At 38.0% G+C, this 16,022-nt stretch overlaps 2 protein-coding genes across 3 annotated transcripts; one reads left to right on the forward strand and one right to left on the reverse strand.

Moving 5' to 3' along the window:
* Nucleotides 1-690: 690 nt before the first annotated feature.
* On the reverse strand, nucleotides 691-6,076 carry LOC131367695 (testis-expressed protein 26-like). 2 transcript variants are annotated; one of them, XM_058413144.1, is made up of 8 exons: nucleotides 5,910-6,076; nucleotides 5,709-5,766; nucleotides 5,177-5,258; nucleotides 4,825-4,987; nucleotides 3,037-3,169; nucleotides 2,676-2,831; nucleotides 1,644-1,805; nucleotides 691-1,454 (listed from the first exon to the last, which is right to left on the reverse strand). In XM_058413144.1, exons 2-8 carry the CDS (start codon nucleotides 5,719-5,721, stop codon nucleotides 1,318-1,320), a joined length of 846 nt encoding a protein of 281 aa, XP_058269127.1. In that variant the 5' UTR covers nucleotides 5,722-5,766; nucleotides 5,910-6,076; the 3' UTR covers nucleotides 691-1,317. The 2 variants fall into 2 exon arrangements, with proteins under 2 accessions (XP_058269127.1, XP_058269124.1); XM_058413141.1 differs by having other exon boundaries at nucleotides 5,709-5,829; nucleotides 5,910-6,075.
* Nucleotides 6,077-9,930: 3,854 nt separating this feature from the next.
* Nucleotides 9,931-13,376, forward strand: hmgb1b (high mobility group box 1b). Its single transcript, XM_058414516.1, has 5 exons — nucleotides 9,931-10,078; nucleotides 12,043-12,199; nucleotides 12,316-12,461; nucleotides 12,544-12,718; nucleotides 12,808-13,376. Exons 2-5 carry the CDS (start codon nucleotides 12,053-12,055, stop codon nucleotides 12,934-12,936), a joined length of 597 nt encoding a protein of 198 aa, XP_058270499.1. The 5' UTR covers nucleotides 9,931-10,078; nucleotides 12,043-12,052; the 3' UTR covers nucleotides 12,937-13,376.
* Nucleotides 13,377-16,022: the final 2,646 nt, after the last annotated feature.

Raw genomic sequence — 16,022 nt, forward strand, 5'->3', positions numbered from 1 at the left:
GCTTCCTCGACTGTGTTGTTTGCTAAGAGTTGAGCAGCAGCTATGGTTGCACACAGACCAACCCACATCTCACCTGAGTCTCGTGTTACCTGATATTTGAACCTCCCTTCTGAAACAGACTGGTGGTCCCCTGCGTTGCTTCTTTGTGTATTCTAAACCTTTTAGCAAGTGCTTTTTCTTATTACAAGAAGAATAGGTTATAATTTTAAAAAACAAACAAACAAACAAAAAAAAAAAAACAAATGCAAACTTGATTTTACTATTTTACTTATACTCCAATTTTAAGGGCAGGTTCAGAAATTTCTTATGACTACATTATTTTCGTTGTTGGAATGCTCTTGCTCATTTCCAACAGTTTCTAGTATTGTGTTAATTTTAAACCCCAGTGAATGACCTTAGTGCTGCACAGGTGGTCAGAAGTCCTCAAAATGTAGCTAAATGTGTTTAAACCAAAATATATTTTACTTTTTTTGTATTTTTCCTAACATACGTATACAAAATTTAAATACCAGAATAAATATATTTTTCATAAATAAATTCTTCCATGTGAGGATTTAAGGTTGAGCAAACTAAATGCTAACAACATTGTATATACTGTTGAGGCAAAAGTATGTGTTTTAAATGGAATAAAATTTGACTGGTCATGAATACAGTGTTTTGTCAACCTGTAGTTTATTATTTTCCAATCATTTTATTTTTCTTATACCACAGGAAATTAATATGGATTACAACTTTTATTGATTAATGAACAACACATGCTACATTTTATCCATTTACAATTACATTTAAAGTTGTGGAAGAGATATAACAGTTGTTTTCTCATCATCCTTTAAAAGTTAATAAGAAAAATAAATGCAGATTCTCATGTTTGCAAGAAATTACAAATCCCTATTTATTATTCTGAAGACTTTCCCATGTTGAAAAACGTAAAGTTACAGCTTTAGCTCTGACTGTTACAAAACACTGACTATGGAGACTCTTTAAATGTAAATGTCAATGACTGTAGATGTTTTGTTAATACGTTTGTGTGGAATGTAATGTATTAACTTAAACCTGTAACTACTGCCAGAACAGCTGTTATGGAAAATTAATCAACACCTTCTACCCAATGAAGATAATATGAACTGGTTGACTCATTTGTTATATTCTTCTACCGGACAAAGAACTGACTACATGTATGTATTTTTCGTGTATTAATATGTGATGTAATGTGCAGGCAAATACATACTCCTTAACATATATCTGAACAGCACAATCCATTGCAATAGAAGGAATTTATTCCTTTTCTTGCACACACATGCACATCATGGGAATCGGTCACAGAGGCCCAGGCCAGACGGATATCCTGTCTAGCACTACAGGAGGTTGCGTGAATGCCACTGGTTCAATTATTTTCTTTCCTTGACCAGGGGGACTTGGGTTTTTCTTCAAAAATGTTTGCATCACCATTTTTTCTATTGGACAGAAAATGAAAGAAATCAAACCTTCTTTTATATTTAAGCCATTTTGCTCATTATAGATTACTACATTTTGTATTTTGTATGATTTCACATGACATTTCAATGAATGTAAAAATAGAAACCATTGGAATAATCATGCAGAGTACACTGTATTACATAAAATAGTGTGATTTTATTGCTCACCCTTTTCAGGTAAATGCTTGTAGAAGTGCTGGAGTTCTTCAGGCTGGAGAGAGCTGAGCACTGAAGCAAAGTCTGTGGATTTACCACAGAAATGCCTGTCATAAGTAGTCAAGGGCTTCATGCTTTCCTGGTTAGTGATATGCTTTGGGACCACTGTAGGGACTTAAAGAAAAAATGTTGAGTTCTATACAAACATTGTGATAAATAAATAAAATAATCTAGCTACTGTCTAATCTAAAACAACAATAATAGTAATACATATTTATATTACACTATTTATTTATGAATTCCAGAGTGCTTTGCATACGAAGAAAAATAATTGAACGAAGTATTCATGGTAAGCTCTTAAAATACATCTAGGAAGATTACTTCAAATTGTGAAATGTACAATAAAACATAATAAAATATTAATATAATACACCTGCTTACCACATTTTTTAAATTTACCTATTATTATAGCAGTGTTGTTGAATTCTGATTGGTCAAATAGTGAATAATTTCCTATAACATCAGCTCTGACAGCTTACATTAATGCAATCATTCTAAAATTACTTGTTTCTTTAGTAACTTACTCAAGGATTAAGACTAATCATAAATGGATTCAAAACGTTTTTTGACAAAGAAAACTGTGCATTGTTTTTTTGTCTTATTAACTTCGAGAAAAATAAAAAACAGAGGCTGGTTGATGGCTGTTTATATCTGAAATAACAGGAGATAAAATCTTTCCAAATTCCACAACATTAAGCATAACTATAAATCGCTAAAATGTGTCATTCTTTAATCATCTGTAAACTCTATATTGTGGTTTAAAAGGACAAAAACAATTCAGGAGCTGATGTAATAGGAAAATAATGAACTTCAAGTTAGTACCAGGGTGTTATACAACAACACTTGTTGATTATTATAAAATCACACCCCCATGTGTTTTGTTCCTTTGTTATTAATTACATTTTCATTTAGAAAAGCAAAAAGCTGTTTTTGGGAGCACAATTCCAGAATATATTTTGCATCAAATTGGTTGCTAAAGCTTACTTATCCCCTTTGGTGCCTCACGGTGGGATATATTTCCCCGAAATTCAGGTCTCTGAACAGGCTTACGATAGTTATATCTCATCTCAGTCTGGATGCTCTGTGGGACCTCTGAAATGTGCTTAACAGGATCTAGGGCTTTACGTTTCATCAAGATGCCTGTAGATGAGAGAAAATATGGCACCAAACAGAGTACAGATGCCACATGATAGACAAGATGAAATGATCAACTAATGACAGATATAATACACAAAATATTGATAATATAGTACACAAATATTTTGTCAAACTATAGACCAATTTTCTGGTTTTGAACAAAGATGACATTTCAGCATGACTATTTTAGTATATTTAGTATTTATACCTTGAGGGATGCCCAAAAAGTCATTTCTGTATGTTGACTTGTACTGAGCAGACAGAGCATTTTTGACTTCATCCTCAGGTGGGGGGTTTTCACAAAGCTTCAGTCCAGGAGGAAGCCTCCATACCATAAAACCCTGAAGGTGATACCATTTTTGTTGTAACTAATGTAGCTAGCTCTGTACTAATTCTGACCTCAAACTAAAAGGAACACAAAGAAAACATACTCTAAACTCTCACTTTCTACTCAGAGTCAAAGTCTTCGGTTCTCCTTTTCAGCAGATGATTTCACATCAGTAGTAAACAAAGGAGCACTTGCTTTAAATCAATCAACATATAGACATATTTTTTTTTTAAAAATTTATAACATTTTGCCATCACAGTTAGCTGGCTATATTTTTACAAACAAAACATGAAACATGAAAGCACACAGCATACAAAAAACAAGAGTATATAGTGTTCCCTCCTATCAGTAGTCATCTTATCAGTTATCTCACTGTCAGTGGTCAGATCAGATACTATTTAAGTGGTGGTCTGTTCTCGTGACAGCAGTAACACTTGGCATGATTGTATGTTGTGTGAAGACGCTAGAATGAGTAAATAAAACATAAAAGCATTTCAGGATTCTTTAGGAACTGTCATGCCATTGCAGGGTTTAAGAAAAGTCTGTTAACAAATGCTTCATAACCACTATGTCAGTATCATGGTTCTGAGAATGGTCTATCAACCAATTAATAGCAGGAAGTGGCAGCTCAGTGGTTTACGTGTTGGTCTACTAATCAGAAGGTTGCAAGAGTTCAAATCGGGCCCCTCAGCAAGGCCCCTAATCCTTAATTGCTCAGTTGTGTAAATGAGATAAGTGCATCTGCCATAAATGTAAAATGTGATCCATTTCTATTGACAGATGGGGGTACAGTGGGCTCTTGTGTTCTCAACGTGGGAGGGATGGCATAGGATCTTTTGATCAGAGTGACACTGGCCATTCTGAGCATGTAAATGTGGAAGAGGGCAGAGGGTGCTTTCGTACAACTTTGTGATGCTAAACTGAGACAAAGCATGAGCAGCAGCTGGCGTGTGGGTTTTTGGCCAATGCCCAAAAATTGGGAGAAAATTTGGAAAACAATCGTGCAAAATAGTCAAGTTAATCTAAGTGGGTTTTTATTGTCATCCCTCTGTGTAAATAATTTGTATATATTAGATCAAAATGTCATTTCTCCAAGGCCAAGCAGTATATAACAATACAGCACACTAGAGACAAGACTAAAATGCAAATACACAACAGTGTGAGATGAGTATAAGGCAATAAATATACAGAACAATAAACACACAGGGGAATACAGACAAAAAAGTGTGCTGTGCAGGAAAGCTATTGCTATGTAGTGTAAACTATTGTGCAGTGTAGTGCAATTAATTTAGCAGCAATATTGGCAGCAAAAAGAGTCACAACGGGACTGATGCAAGGTGTGCTAACAAATTGTGTACGGCATAAGGATAAAAACAGCTGCTGATTGTAAATACACTGGTTTTACTGGGTAACTGGTAAGTCATAAATAATGTTATACACATATAAATATTATGATAGGCAAACACATTAAGATTTGTCTGTCCAGCTAATGGAGGACTTCAATTATTAAGTATTCTGTTTCTCAATACATTTTTTGTGGTATTGAACAGGTTTTTAGAAATTCCTCTGTTTATTACTGAGGTATGCTTTAGTTTTCACCTGGGGCTGTACTGTACTTGCAAAAGTATACAAGCACTGACTGTAAAAAGGTAAATGCCTTCTCTTCACCTGGCTTGGGTGTGGGTTGTTTCTTCTGTTGCCAGATGCTGTCCCAGTCCGTATACACTCAGGCTTAGATGGAGGTTTCCAGCAAAAGTCTTCGCTATATGCAGTTACACCAATAGGATCGGCCAAAGCATATGGATTTCTATAGGCCCTGGATGTAGTTGGCCTAACATAGTGAGATAACAGAGACACTTGTTGATTCCTATGCAATATTTATAATAGCATCAAAACACTCTACTCTCTACTCTCTCTTTTGACTGTTTTCATGTTGCAGACTTGTCTGGGACATTTTGGAAAAAAGGAGTAGATCTGCAATTAGGTTCGTGTATTTCCTGTTTCCAGATGGTAGGCTTACCATAAAACCGGAACTGGTGAACTGGGTCTGCTTATAAAATCCCTTTTCTGCGCGGTCTCATATGGATCCCATTTTCTGTCATCTTTAAAATGATATTCAGTACAATGCTGTTAAATGAGGCCACAGGATATCCAAAGTCAGAGATCTAGTATTACTAAATGTAACCTTAACTTAGCAACACTCTCTGAAAGAAAGATATCAAAATTTTGGGACATCCTTTGCATCTTTTCTACCTTTAGCACGTATATCCTTATGTCTATAAAAATTAGGATATATAATTCGACCCTTACACTACGTGTAGCTTCCCAGGTGAAATATAGACAAATGTACATTTGTACAAAAAAACAAAAATGTCCCTTGATGGTACCATCTCAGCAACAAGGTCAATTGATACCTTTATTTCTGAGAATGAACATTAAAAAATGTAATTAGAAAAATGTCTTCATTTTTATTTTATGTTTTTAAATATGGATTGTATATATTATAATACAAACGAACAATCAAATCAATAAAAGAGCTTTGAAAAACTCACCACAGTTAGCCATATCTTTTTCCTGGATTGAGTTATTGGGTCACCTCTGGATCCTCTTCTGTAACAGATGACAAAGAATTCTGGTCAGTTGATAGCATTGACTTTCTGGTGCATGCATGGTCTAAGAGAGAGGGAAAAAATGTCAATGTAAGAAAGGATCATTACAGATGTTTGTGGGTTTTTTCTCTAGGGATTCTTTACCTTTAATGAACTCAAACAAGACGTGCCTTGGTGCAGAGAGAGAAAGTGTGGTTGTTATAGGAGACAAATGACAACAACAGAGAGGGTGCTGAGAGACTGGTGGACTGCAGGGTTGCCAGATTGTGTGGTTGGTTTCAAAACACTCACAAATTCACTACGAATCTTCCCTATAACCTATAATTTAATTATAGATTCATTTCAACACAGCAATTTAGACATATCTACCAGTGCAAACGACTATTCATGATGTGGTTAAAAAAATATACTAAACAATTTCATAAATTCTCCAACACTGACTTGTCTTCTAACCACTCATAAAAATTATTTATAATTAAAATGATTAGTACATTTAGAGTCAACTAAATCATGTCCTAAATCATGTCAAAATAAGCACACACACACACACTGTATCTACTATAAATTGTCATTATTCTATAACCATACTAAAATTTACTCTTCTATAATCTAGCTGTCGCCGTTTAATTGTTTGAGTGTGGCGCCACCTGGTGGTTAGCGCTGAGGTTTACATATTCTTCACTCCACTAATGAAATGATCTTTCATCACCTCGGTATATAAAATGTAAAAATGTAAAAAGAGATACAAAAACAGACATATAGACTGTATGTTTTCGAACATGATCAATTTAATTGCTAGCTAACAATACATTTACAAATTTACATAGACCCAAAACTCATCCAAAAGTGCGTGGTCATGTGACTATCACACCCATATTTTTTGATCTTCCCCAAACTGTTGCTACAACCTTGAAAGCACACAATTATATAAGATGTCAGTGCATGCTGTACAAATTAAATTTCTCTTCATGTTCCAGCATAATGTGCATGAAACGAGGTCCATGAAGACATGGTTTGCCAAGAATGGAGTGAAAGAAATGGACTTCAGAGAGAAGCCCTGGCATCCACTCCACTAAACATCTTGAACTGGAATGCTGAATGCAGCTCAGGCCTCATTAATGCCACTGTAGCTCAATGAGAATGAACAAATCGCACAGCCACACTTCAAAATCTAATGATAAGCCTTTACAGAAATGTGGAGGTTATTAGAATGGGCAACTAAATATATTAAAAGAGGGACTAAATCTAGAAGGGCATGAGTGAGAAACTGAAACGAAAAATGTATTGTGGTGCTGGCTTGTCATTGTTGTGTCCAGGATTTTAGATATGGAAGAAGTGGCAAAGGTGTGTGTGTCATATATATATATATATATATATATATATATATATATATATACACTATATTGCCAAAAGTATTCGCTCACCTGCCTTGACTCACATATGAACTTAAGTGACATCCCATTCCTAATCCATAGGGTTCGATATGACGTCGGTCCACCCTTTGCAGCTATAACAGCTTCAACTCTTCTGGGAAGGCTGTCCACAAGGTTTAGGAGTGTGTTTATGGGAATTTTTGACCATTCTTCCAGAAGCGCATTTGTGAGGTCACACACTGATGTTGGACGAGAAGGCCTGGCTCTCAGTCTCCGCTCTAATTCATCCCAAAGGTGTTCTATCGGGTTGAGGTCAGGACTCTGTGCAGGCCAGTCAAGTTCCTCCACACCAGACTCTGTCATCCATGTCTTTATGGACCTTGCTTTGTGCACTGGTGCACAGTCATATTGGAAGAGGAAGGGGCCAGCTCCAAACTGTTCCCACAAAGTTGGGAGCATGGAATTGTCCAAAATGTCTTGGTATGCTGAAGCATTCAGAGTTCCTTTCACTGGAACTAAGGGGCCAAGCCCAGCTCCTGAAAAACAACCCCACACCATAATCCCCCCTCCACCAAACTTTACACTTGGCACAATGCAGTCAGACAAGTACCGTTCTCCTGGCAACCGCCAAACCCAGACTCGTCCATCAGATTGCCAAATGGAGAAGCGTGATTCGTCACTCCAGAGAACGCGTCTCCACTGCTCTAGAGTCCAGTGGCGGCGTGCTTTACACCACTGCATCCGATGCTTTGCATTGCACTTGGTGATGTATGGCTTGGATGCAGCTGCTCGGCCATGGAAACCCATTCCATGAAGCTCTCTGCGCACTGTTCTTGAGCTAATCTGAAGGCCACATGAAGTTTGGAGGTCTGTAGCGATTGACCCTGCAGAAAGTTGGCGACCTCTTCGCACTATGCGCCTCAGCATCCGCTGACCCCGCTCCGTCAGTTTACGTGGCCTACCACTTCGTGGCTGAGTTGCTGTCGTTCCCAAACACTTCCACGTTCTTATAATACAGCTGACAGTTGACTGTGGAATATTTAGGAGCGAGGAAATTTCACGACTGGATTTGTTGCACAGGTGGCATCCTATCACAGTTCCACGCTGGAATTCACTGAGCTCCTGAGAGTGACCCATTCTTTCACAAATGTTTGTAAAAACAGTCTGCATGCCTAGGTGCTTGATTTTATACACCTGTGGCCATGGAAGTGATTGGAACACCTGATTCTGATTATTTGGATGGGTGAGCGAATACTTTTGGCAATATAGTGTATATATATATATATACATATCTGATTTGTCATTTGTTAGGGTTGTAATGTAAAAGAAAATTGTAAAAGAAATTTCACGGATCACCACAACACATTATGAAAAACTACAGCTGTGCAAAAAATAATCATTTTACCCTTGAATAAGAATAATATTGCAAATAATCCTGGGTTGTGATTTATAACAACAAGCAAGCAAACATCACTGACTCACAGGCTATGCTTCAGGGATTCACTGCTCTTTACAATATAGTAAAAATAATATACAATATAATAATATATTAATCTATATAACCAAATTGCTCTATAGAGTACTCAGGAGCTTTGGTCAAAAAATCTACAATGATTATTTAAATTAGCAATCTGAATATGATTCATTATGTTTTCACGAATAAGTTATATCATGTCGAGATCTTAGTGATGTAATGCGTAGTTTGGTATATTGTTATTATTTTTTTGTTTATTATTTTTGTTTTGGTATTATTGTTATTGCTAGTCTTGAGGCCATCATTCTGCAGGCTGGTAGTCTTTAGTCTTATTAAAATATTTTTTATAGCTGTAAATATGACTACAGCTGTAAGCTTATAGTCAACGACAGCTATGATGGTGCAATAGGTGCAATTTTTATTTTCTTCTTATACATATATAGAGGATGATTTGTAAAACAAAAACAAACAAACACACGAACAATGGAAATGCACTGTTGCCTTAAGTGAATTAAGTGATTGAGAAAACCCTGTATTTCGGTGTAACGGTCCTCCTGGATCCTGGAGCTGGATCATTGAGAATATGAACAGAAATCATTCAAATATCAAACCCATCTAACCATTAGAGACCTAATCTTGACTGGGGGAAAAACTCTAATCTGACCAAATACACCTATAATTAAAGAAAATCACATTGTTAGATTACTGCTTTGTGTGACCATATATGTTGAGGTCTGTTGCTATGGTAACCACAAGCCACGCCCCCTGACAACGTCGTAAAGGCTCTAGCCAAAGTCATTACTTTTTCTTATTAATTCACAAATATTTGCCATAAACTTGCATTTACTATTGAGTACTGTTGTATGAAGATCATTAATAATGCCACTGGGATGTGTGTAGCAAAGTATATGAACATTAAATGTTCAATTTTTACAATTCTTTAGGCTGCGAGTAAACAATAAGCCGTTTTGCTCTCTGGTAATGAAAGACCTGTTAAGCGACCACAGTCCATCACAAAGGACTCTACTGTGTGCTGTTTTAAAATTTACAATATCACAAGTCTTCACAGACCTCCTTTATATCGGTGGTTATTTATATAACTTACTTCTTGTAACTGAGGGTATATGTATGTAACAGGCCACCGCTACTACAAATCTGTATGTAGTATAGCGTTGGACTGGAGACTTTTTCAAGTTAGCCCGCCATTCGAAAAATTATGACGTTTCTTCGAAGAACCAACCAATCAGCGTTTGCCCCTGCAATGGCCTATAGGCCGCTTACAGCCAATCAGAAGCGGGTCGGACTTGGCGGTAGCCAATAGAAACTCTCCACTGTATTCCGTATTCTCTTGGGCAGAAGGACACAGACACGCGCACTTGGGATAAGCGCGCGACGCTGTTGTATTGTACTTCAATCTACTAATACACACAGAATCTCTACGGATAGAGGAGTCAAATTTCCCCTTGGTGAGTTTGTTAAAATGCATTTACACATTTTACACGGATTCCTTTGTATATTCTCTAATTATCATGGCGTTTTCCGAAGATTTCCTTTGTTAGGGGGATGTTTGGTATTCAAATAGCCGGCCCATCTTTTGTCAGATTCAATTTGCCGTTAGCCAGCCATCCAGTCTGTCAGTCAGTTTATATCTATAACCTTACTCTCGATTTGTTAAACGCGCAAGAATTTGCTGCAACGTGTGACGTCGTGGCTAAATGTACGATTTCCCCCGGCGTTTCTAGCTCAAAGTAAGTTTTCTCCGTTTTTTTTTTCCCTCCGATAGCGCATTAGCATAGCCTGTTAGCTTCTGAACGCTACTCACTGCCGGCCATTTCACTTAGCTGCTAAGCTATTGGCTGCATCCCAAATGGCTCCGTGCTCCCTCTGTAACCGCACTACATACGCCGTGAAATAATGGCTTATGCGCCCTAGATAGTACAAAGCATGTCTAGTGGGGCGCCATTTGAGATCGAGCCATTGTGTGAGACGGGGAATTACTGCTTTTAACATCACAGGGCGGTATTTTTATACGTACAATACGGAGGGGTAAAAAAAAAGAAAATGGCGCAAAATGATATGGTTTGTGAAAACGCTGAAATATTTTTATTTTCCAACTTGATTAAATGGAAATGTGTGCGAGTCAATAACATGATATGGCTGATATTATTCAGCGCGTCATTGCGTTTTAATGAGAGTGGCGGGGGATGGGAGCGCCCGGTCCTTAAAAAACTGTTTATTTCGGATTTTATTTAAACCTGAATCAAGGCTTGCCTGCATTTTTTTACACTAAAATATTTTACGCATAATTATCTATTTTTATTCAACGGAAATAGTACACTCTAAGTGTGTTTAAAGCGTGGATATATTTGCTTTGTAGACATAAAGGCATGAAGCCATTTTAGTCTTAATATGATGCTGCGTGTGATATATGTGAAGCTCTCCTGGCATTGAAATGATCCAGCAGCACTACGTTTAAGGTCCACCAGCTTTGTCTTCCCACTTCTAGCTGGATAATATTGATCCAAGCTAGGATGCTGAAACACCCCCACCTCACTCACACACCACCCCTTCCCCCAATGGAGCCAGTATATGGCAAGCAGCCATCTAGAGACTGCAGACGGCTGAACACTTCTCATTGAAAACTGTGCTTATTACATGAGATGGACAAGAAAATGCTCATAGTACATCGGTATGGACGATGCCGACTGCTCGGTTTCTGCCTTCCTCTGTTATTCAACGTTCCTTGTCTGTATTCGGTCATAAATTTTCACTGAAATGAACCTAATCAACAAAATCAAAGGCGACATCATGATCTTTGTACGCAAGATTCAACGTTTAAGGGCGACTTTCTTTCATGAATACTGGATTTTCCCCGCAAAAAAGGAAGAAATATTTAGCTTTATAAAACACCCTAGTCTAGCCCATCTTTTCGTGCTTAGACGTAATGGATTACCCTGAACATTATGCACGACTAAATGGCTGAAATAAAAAGACATTTAATATTCAGCTGAAATTTAAGTGTACATGAATTAGAGGTCGTTCTTATCTTGCGCCCCGAGCTCAAAACCGTTTTTATGCATTGTGCATGACTGGAATTGAAAAGCAACCTTGATTGGGAGAGAGGTGATATTGAAATAAAAAATATTACTCATAACCTGGTTGTCTGTGCTTGAACTGTGTTCCCTTTATTCTATGTTTAATGTCTGAAGAAAATAAAGAAAGTAAAGAAGCAAATATTTAATTGAGTATGACTGAGGGTTCAATGATCTTTTTATCCTGTAAAAACGGCGAGCTAATATCATTAAATGATCTCCATGGTCAGATTTTATTGAATTTCTTGCCAAGTTTAATGATTTTAACATTACTGCTCTTTGTATGCAACATTTTCACTTTCTCCTGTAATAACGTTCTTACAAATGTTCCTTTAAAGATTAGTCAAGATGGTGAAAGATCCAAGGAAGCCTAGAGGAAAAATGTCCTCTTATGCATATTTTGTGCAAACCTGTCGTGAGGAGCACAAGAAGAAGCACCCGGATGCTAGTGTCAACTTCTCCGAGTTTTCCAAGAAGTGTTCAGAGCGATGGAAGGTACATAATGGATGCCTGAGACCTATTGATTTGAACATAAAATTGAAATTTAAGCACATTATTAAACAGCTCTGCTAAACTGAGATGTCTTATAATAAGAGTATTTTCCTTCACAGACAATGTCACCCAAGGAGAAGAGCAAGTTCGAAGATATGGCAAAGCAGGATAAGGTCCGTTATGAGAGAGAAATGAAGAACTACATCCCTCCCAAGGGGGAGAAGAAGAAGCGCTTTAAGGACCCTAATGCCCCCAAGAGACCTCCGTATGTGCATTTCAACCAATACATTGCTTTTGTACTTAATTAAAAACTGTCTGAGAAACGTGCATGTTCCCTTACTGTCCAGGTCAGCTTTCTTCATTTTCTGCGGCGACTATCGACCCAAGATCAAGGGGGAGAATCCGGGCCTGTCTATTGGCGATATAGCCAAGAAGCTTGGAGAGATGTGGAACAGCTCATCAGCAGAAGTGAAGCAGCCTTATGAGAAGAAAGCAGCCAAGTTGAAGGAGAAGTATGACAAGGTGAGGTTTCCTATCTGAGATGTGGCATTAGGCACACTTGAGGGTTTTTTTCATGTAACTAGGAATATAAATTTTAAATGTTTTTCTAGGATATTGCGGCATACCGCACAAAGGGTATTGCTGGACTGTCCAAATCGGATCCGGGTGATGATGATGACGATGATGAGGACGAAGAAGAGGAGGATGAGGAAGACGACGAGGACGATGACGATGAGTAGATACTGATGGGGCCTGGATTTTCGTTCATGCCATAAACCCAGTTGTACACGATTCACATCTTCAAACGTAATACAACAGAACCAGTTGTTAGGCGTGTATATGGGAAGTTTTTAAGATGTACAGTGTTATTCTCCTTTTGTAAAGTTAACACTATGTGTCTTCAGTCTTTTTTTTTTCCCCTTTGGTTAGTGGTAGCTCTTGCCTGAAGCAGTTTAAGGTGGAGGAGAACTGTTTCTCTGAAGGTGCATAGCACAATTATACAAATTCCGTAGATCTGTAGTGTATTATCATATTAGTTTTAAAACTATTTTTTCTTTTTTGTATTTGCTGTCATAAGGTCCTTTAACTGTACTTTGAATACCACTCTAATTACAAGAATGCAGCTTTGTTTGACATTCAAGAATGTGTCCAAAATAAACATTTTCTTTTTTTAGAAAAATGTTTCACAGCTGTCTTTTTTGTTTGTTGCGATGCTGTTTGTGTGCATTTAACACACAACCTCTTGTGAGCTGATTTTAGACAGTGTTTTGGCAGAATAAAACCATTTACGTTTATATTTATTCCTTAGAAGCTGTTCTAGTAGTCATATAATTATGGTTTCTTACCCCAGCCACAAACGTAGTGAAGATCAAGCATTTATTTCTTTTTTTAATGTTAACACTTACTCTCAAATATGCAATTTTAGTAGCCTTTTATCTTTTTGTCAATTCCTGCTACAAAGTAGTATAAACTTTCTGCCTAAAATGGTAACTGCAGTTTTGGATAATGATACATTTGGATGCGTAGGAAAAGGGAGGCACATACTACTTAGGGTATTGTTTTTATAAAATAAGAATAATCAACTAAATATTTTTTTTTTGTGATAAATGCATTAAAAATTAGTCAAAATAAATAAGGAAAAAATCTCAACAGCAGATTTCTTCCAGTTGATTGATATTCTTAAAAATACTGTGACAATGAGTTTTATGCAAATAAGTAAATAAATCTGCATTAATTTGCATGACTAAGCCACAAAAAAATTAAAATCTATCTCCATCATATTTGTTTATAAAACATTTGTAGTGAAAGAATTTCTTTATATACCAGTTAAACAATTATCAACATTTTAGGAAATCATTTTGTGTGTATGTATGTATATATATATTATATATTAGTTTAATGTGTAGTTATTTAGGAGGTATTTACAAGGATTATATATGAAAATAGTACACCAATAAGCCATAATATGAAAACAACCTCCCAAATATTATGTAGGTATTGAAGCATGGACTTACCCTGCAATATCTCTGAAGGTGTGCTGTGTGGAATCGGACAATAAGACATTAGCAGCAGATCCTTTAAGGCCTGTAATTTGTGATGTGGAGGCTCCATGGATCTGACCTGTTTGTTCAGCACATCCCACAGATACTTGATAGATAGATTGATATCTTTGGAATTGGAGGCTAATTCAACTTCTTGAAACTGTTTGTCTTGTTCCTCAAACCATTTCTGAACAATTTTTTTCATTATCCTGCTGAATGAGGACACTGCCATTAGCAAATTCCTTTGCTACTTGGTCTGCAGAAATGTTCAGGTAGGCAGGACCTACTGGTCAGTGTAACATAGATATGAATACCAGGGCCCAAGGTTTCCAAACAGAACATTGCCCAGAGCATCACACTGCCTCTGCCAGCTTGTTTTCTTCCCAAAGTGCATCCTGGTACCATATCTTACCCAAGCAAGTGACACACAAGCACCCTGCTGTTCACATGATGTAAAAGAAAATGTGACTCATCAGACTTGGCCACCTTCTTCCATGTCTGATGCTCACATGCCCATTCTATGCACTTTCAGCAGGGTCAGCATGGGCACTCTGACAGGTCTGTGACACAGCCCAATACACAGCAATCTCAGATGCACTTTGTGTTCTGATACCTTTCTATCATAGCCAACATTTTCAGCTATTTGTACTACAGAAGCTCTTCTGTGCTATTGGACCAGATGGGCTAGCCTTCACTCTCGACATGCCTCAACCAGCCTTGGATGCCCATGACTCTGTTGCTGGGTTTACTGGTTGTCCTTCCTTTTTTTGGTAAGTACTATCACTGCATACTGGGAACACCCAGTGAGACCTACTGTTCTGGTAGATGCTGTGACCCAATCGTCTAGCCATCACAATTTTGCCCTTGTCCAAGTCACTCAGATCATTACCATTGCCCATTTCAAGCAAATCAACTTTGAGAACTGACAGTTCACTTGCTGTTTAACACACACTGTGTTAAACACTGGACTCTGTGCAGGCCAGTCAAGTTCATCCACACCAGACTCTGTCATCCATGTCTTTATGGACCTTGCTTTGTGCACTGGTGCACAGTCATGTTGGAAGAGGAAGGGGCCAGCTCCAAACTGTTCCCACAAAGTTGGGAGCATGGAATTGTCCAAAATGTCTTGGTATGCTGAAGCATTCAGAGTTCCTTTCACTGGAACTAAGGGACCAAGCCCAGCTCCTGAAAAACAACCCCACACCATAATCCCCCCTCCACCAAACTTTACACTTGGCACAATGCAGTCAGACAAGTACCGTTCTCCTGGCAACCGCCAAACCCAGACTCGTCCATCAGATTGCCAGATGGAGAAGCGCGATTCGTCACTCCAGAGAACGCGTCTTCACTGCTCTAGAGTCCAGTGGCGGCGTGCTTTACACCACTGCATCCGACGCTTTGCATTGCACTTGGTGATGTATGGCTTGGATGCAGCTGCTCGGCCATGGAAACCCATTCCATGAAGCTCTCTGCGCACTGTTCTTGAGCTAATCTGAAGGCCACATGAAGTTTGGAGGTCTGTAGCGATTGACTCTGCAGAAAGTTGGCAATCTCTTCGCACTATGCACCTCAGCATCCGCTGACCCCGCTCCGTCAGTTTACGTGGCCTACCACTTGGTGGCTGAGTTGCTGTCATTCCCAAACACTTCCACGTTCTTATAATACAGCTGACAGTTGACTGTGGAATTTTTAGGAGCAAGGAAATTTCACGACTGGATTTGTTGCACAGGTGGCATCCTATCACAGTTCCACGCTGGAATTCACTGAGCTCCTGAGAGCGACCC

The sequence above is a fragment of the Hemibagrus wyckioides genome, linkage group LG17 (genome assembly GCF_019097595.1).
Source record: "Hemibagrus wyckioides isolate EC202008001 linkage group LG17, SWU_Hwy_1.0, whole genome shotgun sequence".
In the NCBI taxonomy this organism is placed as follows: Eukaryota; Metazoa; Chordata; class Actinopteri; order Siluriformes; family Bagridae; genus Hemibagrus; species Hemibagrus wyckioides.

Coding starts and splice junctions, on each gene's coding strand:
- LOC131367695 (XM_058413144.1), bottom strand. Junction 3,170..4,824: donor ACAACCCACACCCAAGCCAG/GTGAAGAGAAGG, acceptor TATCACCTTCAG/GGTTTTATGGTATGGAGGCT. Junction 1,455..1,643: donor CAAGCATTTACCTGAAAAGG/GTGAGCAATAAA, acceptor TCTGTCCAATAG/AAAAAATGGTGATGCAAACA.
- hmgb1b (XM_058414516.1), top strand. CDS start 12,053: ATGGTGAAAGATCCAAGGAAGCCTAGAGGAAAAATGTCCTCTTATGCA. Junction 12,462..12,543: donor AATGCCCCCAAGAGACCTCC/GTATGTGCATTT, acceptor CTTACTGTCCAG/GTCAGCTTTCTTCATTTTCT. Junction 12,719..12,807: donor TGAAGGAGAAGTATGACAAG/GTGAGGTTTCCT, acceptor ATGTTTTTCTAG/GATATTGCGGCATACCGCAC.